Here is a 4492-nt window from a genome sequence, read left to right as displayed (position 1 = left end):
CCCTCAGCCCAGCAGCGCGGCTCGGGAATGCGGAGCAGCACCCCCAAAACTCACTTTTGGGTTTGGTCCTTGCCCTGGTGAGCTTACAAACACAATAGAAGGGATGGGAAGAGGTCCTGCCCGGGGCTAATTCCTCTCTCCCCCGTTTCAAATGCTGGGTCTGTTATGCAGGGCTCAGCTCTGTTTTTCCTGATGTGCTTCACATTGGTGAATCATCCTGCAATAAGCAAACACACCCAGGGCACTCTGCCTTTACTTCCTCCACATGGTTGGCTGACTCCTGATCCTAAGAGCCAAGGACAAAATTTTGCATCTCTCTTGTTTTTGTAGCTGTTTGGAGGAGTATGTAACAAAATCCCTCTCAAAACTTGTTTTGAGGCACTCCAGTTCCCTGCAGCCTGGCCCAGCACCCTCCCCTTGAGTCGTTCCTCATTACTTGAGTCTCATGCTCTGTGTCTTTGCCCCAGAGCAAATGTTCTGCTGAAGGTGGGGAGAGTAGACTCCTTTTTCTGGCTGCTCCCACCATCCACAGCCGTGTGCTCTTGTTTCTCTGCTCTCTGGAGATGAGCCTTGCCCTGCTTGTGCTTGGGGACCTTGGGTGCCCCTGGGTGCTGCTCATGACATCCCAGTTTGGGGACACCAGGTTTTGTCCCTGTGTGGTGCTGAGCCGGGTGCATAGTTCTTGGGAACATTTTATCCTGGAGAGTGGAGGCTGCTCATGAGGATGAGAAATCAAGTGGTTTAGGGATGCTGTGTGCATGTCTGGCTGGGGCTCACCCTGTGAACCCTTTGCTGTGGTGCCTGGGGCTGTGTGATGGCTGCTGCAGCTTTTCTGATCTCCTCTTCCCAGGCTGTGAGCTGACTGCCAGTACCAAATCCTACACATTTCAGGTGGATGAGGAAGATGACTCTGACCACGTTTTGGCCCTGTCTGTGGTAAGAGAAAGAATTAATTATGCTTGTCCTCTCCCATAGTGACCCACAGTCTCACACCCCCTTCCCAGGCTCATTCTCCCTCCCTTGGCTGGGCTGGACCATGGGACTCCCTTGGCTGAGGTCCCACCACTGGCTGTGCTCAGGGCAGGACACAGGGCTGTGTAATTTATCTGTTGTATGGAGGTGCTTGAGTAAAGCCAGTGCTGGCAGGAGGCTGCTCAGCAGAGGAATTCTACAGCCATGGCATGAAGAAAAGTGTTTTTTCCTTGTCTTTGACCTTTTTGGAGCCTCCTGTTAGATGGTCCCCTCCCCACCAGCTGGGTCCCTGGCTTGTTGCTCTCCAAGCCCAGGTAGATTGTGGGGCTTCATTCCTGGCTCTCTCTGTTTTCCATCCTGGGAGATGTCAGCATGGATCAGATCAGCAGAAAATGCCGCCTGGGTGCCATCACTTGAGATGGTTGCAGTGTCCCAGCTAGGAAAGGCACAGAGACATTCCCCCAATGTCAGGGGGACATTGCTAGGGGACCTCCATGCTTTCCCTGTTCTGTGGAGCTGTGCCCTCACACCTTGCATGGCAGCTGGGCTGGCAGCATTGCTGAGGGTTGCTTGTCCCATGGAGAGCCCTGTCTGTGTCCCCTGGGGGAGCAGTAGTTGACGATCTCTGCTCCCACCCAGGTCTGCCTCACAGACGGTGCCAAGGATGAGTGCAACGTGGTGGAGGTCGTTGGGCGAAACCACGAGAACCAGGAGATTGCTGTGCCTGTGGCGAATCTGAAGTTGTCATGCCAGCCCTTGGTAAGAGGTTGTTTTGAAGACTCGGGTAGGGATGGCTACAAGGAACTGGCCATTTCTGGATGTTTGTGGACCTTTCCCCTAGGATCCTAACCATGAGCTGGTCTGCAGCTCACAGGGAAATGGCCTGGGTCCCATGTTTAACTGGGAGAGGTGCTATGCTGGGGACTGCAGGATTTTTGACTCTGCCCCTCACTCAGCTCCCATCTCTGTCTCTTTGCAGCTCAGTCTGGACAACTTCAAGCTGCAGCCTCCAGTGACCTTCCGCCTGGCAGCAGGCTCTGGCCCGGTGCACCTTTCCGGCTGGCACCGGATAGGTGAGGACTCTTGGGTGGGGAAAGGCTTTGGAATAGCGAGGGGTATGGAGGGGTCCCGTCTAGTGTGAACAGTGCCTGGGGAGCCCCTGGAAGATGTACTCAGTGGCCCCTTTGGGCTGGTTCCCCACAGGCTTTCTCCATGCGGGATCCCTTCCCTGCCATAAAGCCTTGCATGGGAAAAGAGGTCTGGATGGACCCACACTGTCCTGTTTTTCAATGGCTGGCTGTCACCATTCCCCTCTGAGACCTTCTTCCAGCTGGCATACGGCTTCTTGCCGCAAGCTGCTGTTTGAACTGCTCTAGTGCTCCTTGGGCTGCTCTGCTCTGGGGTTGTCTTGGGGGCCAGTTGTTTTTGCAAAGACATACGTTGGTGAGTAACAGAGTTATTTGTTCCAGTGCACAGGGAAGATGCTTCCTTTGAGGAGGACGATGACTTGTCTGATGAGGAGGAGGAGCTTCCTCCTATCAAGCCAGCCAAGAAGTAGAGGAGGAAGCAGTAACTTCAGGCAAGGTGAGGGACCAGGCAGCCTCGGAAGAAGGGTAGAAACTGCCCTGCTGCAGGAGGCTGCTGATCTTGGTCTGGTTCTTCCTGCAGGTACTGACTGGGACTTCTCCCTGCGGGCGGCGTTTACCTCAGACACTTCTTGCCAGGACCTCAACGTTTGGTGCTTTGTTTTTACTCTTATTTTTTTCTGTTGTAACTTTCTGGGGAGGAGGGGCTGCTCCCAGCAGTGGGGTGTCTCCTTTCCCATAGCTCTGGGAGGTTGATCCCAGAACTGGGAAGATACTGCTGGTATATCCCTTCTCTTCCATCCCTACCCTGGGAGTCATGCGTGGAGGAGGTAATCCTTTCCCTGTGCCTTTTTGCTGTCCTGGACCTCAGCTCTGTGCAACCCCTCTCCCTGGCTTTGGAATACTCTGTCCTGGCCCCTTCCCCATAAAGCCAGTGGTGGGACAGGCGGTTTTACTGACTCTAGTGTGTTTGCTTTTCTTTACTTGCAATTTGATGGGTTTTATACACTTGAAAGTGTGAAACTGGGGCTCTGTCTTCAATTGCAGTTACGGTTGGGTGGGAGCTCATGGCCTATCTGGGGTTTGGGGGGAGGTTCTGGGTCAATCTACTTTGTAAAGAACTGTTTTTACACTCTTAATAAAGGTCTCATGCATCAGGCCTGGAGGGGGTCACTGCTGGTTGGTGGGTTCCTTCCATGTGCACTTCAGTGGGAGATGGTCCCCTGTGTCCAGTCCCTGACACTTTATTCCTTTGGTGATGCTGCGGAGCTCCAAGGAGGGACCTGGGGGCTTCTGTGTCCCTCATGGGCTCTGCATGCTCGTGCTCCATGCACCAGTTCAGTGCAGCATGCAGGCTACCAAGGGAAGGGGTAGCTGTACAGGGCAGGGACCAGCTCCACGTGTGCTCCCAAAGGTGACCCAGCTTAGCAACACCCCCTTGGTTTGGAATACATTGGCCCTGGTGCTGGGCACTGTCATGGTAAGGTCCTCACTTGACTTGCTCTCAGCCCAGCAGTGTTCTGTGGAGGGGTGACACACCAGTGCCTGCAGGGCATGGGGCGGGTCTGAGCTCAGGCCTTTGCTGGGGAGTTGTGTCCCCCCATGTCTGGGTATCTGGAGAGGGTTTGATCCTTTCTGTGCTTCAGTCAGGTGGCACCTCTCATCCCTGGGGGCTGGTCCTGTCCTTAAATATTTCCCTGTCAGTTTCCATGCATCCCATCTTGCATCCCTTGTAACATTGGGAGCCTATAAGAAAGATGGGGAGAGACTTTTTAGCAGGGCCTAAAGTCACAATCACAAGGGGTGATGGTTTTAAACTTAAAGAGAGATTCAGGCTGGTCATAGGAAAGAATTTTATTATTTATTTTTTTTTTTTATAATGAGGGTGGTTAAACACTGGCACAGGTTGCCCAGAGAGGTGGTGGATGTGCCATCCCCGGAGACATTTAGCACCAGGCTGGATGTGGTTCTGGGCAACCTGATCTAGTTGAAAATCGGGGCATTGAAGATGAGCTGTGAAGGTGCTTTCTATCCCAAACTATTTTATGGTTCTGTAATTCTATGATCCTTGGCCCAGTCCTCCTTGTTTGTGATGCTGGCTGTTGTTCCCGAAAAGCACCATGTACTGTTCTGCCTTGCTGCCTCTGTTGGGACACTTTCTTGGCTGCATGGACTTTAGAGGAAATCCTCCAGGGTGGATCCTCAGCTCGGGCGTGATCCCACCTTGTAAGTGGGGCTATTTCTTTCCTCTGGGACCTGTGCAGCACCTCTCCACCTCCCCACTGTTCCCTTCTGGCCCCAAACTGCTCTTCGACCAGCACGGAGGGAAGAAGCTTTGATGCCCCTTGTCGCACAGGACTGTCACCCCAGCCCTGAGGCGTGGGACACCGCTAGGTGGCAGGCGGGCAGCGCGGCGGGCCCGGGCCAGCGGCGCT

At 53.9% G+C, this 4492-nt stretch overlaps 1 protein-coding gene across 1 annotated transcript; it reads left to right on the top strand.

The window, feature by feature from the left end:
* Nucleotides 1–827: 827 nt before the first annotated feature.
* On the top strand, nucleotides 828–2530 carry NPM3 (nucleophosmin/nucleoplasmin 3; the record flags this gene model as incomplete). The annotated part of the gene is made up of 4 exons (XM_010009191.1): nucleotides 828–936; nucleotides 1612–1731; nucleotides 1952–2045; nucleotides 2442–2530. Coding segments are annotated over 4 exons (412 nt in total), but the record flags the coding sequence as incomplete, so codon positions are not given.
* Nucleotides 2531–4492: the final 1962 nt, after the last annotated feature.

The sequence above is a fragment of the Nestor notabilis genome, unplaced genomic scaffold (assembly GCF_000696875.1).
Source record: "Nestor notabilis isolate BGI_N333 unplaced genomic scaffold, ASM69687v1 scaffold25762, whole genome shotgun sequence".
NCBI classification, from domain to species: Eukaryota; Metazoa; Chordata; class Aves; order Psittaciformes; family Psittacidae; genus Nestor; species Nestor notabilis.
Note: the sequence above shows the minus strand (reverse complement) of the source record. Positions and strands in the feature narration are given on the sequence as shown.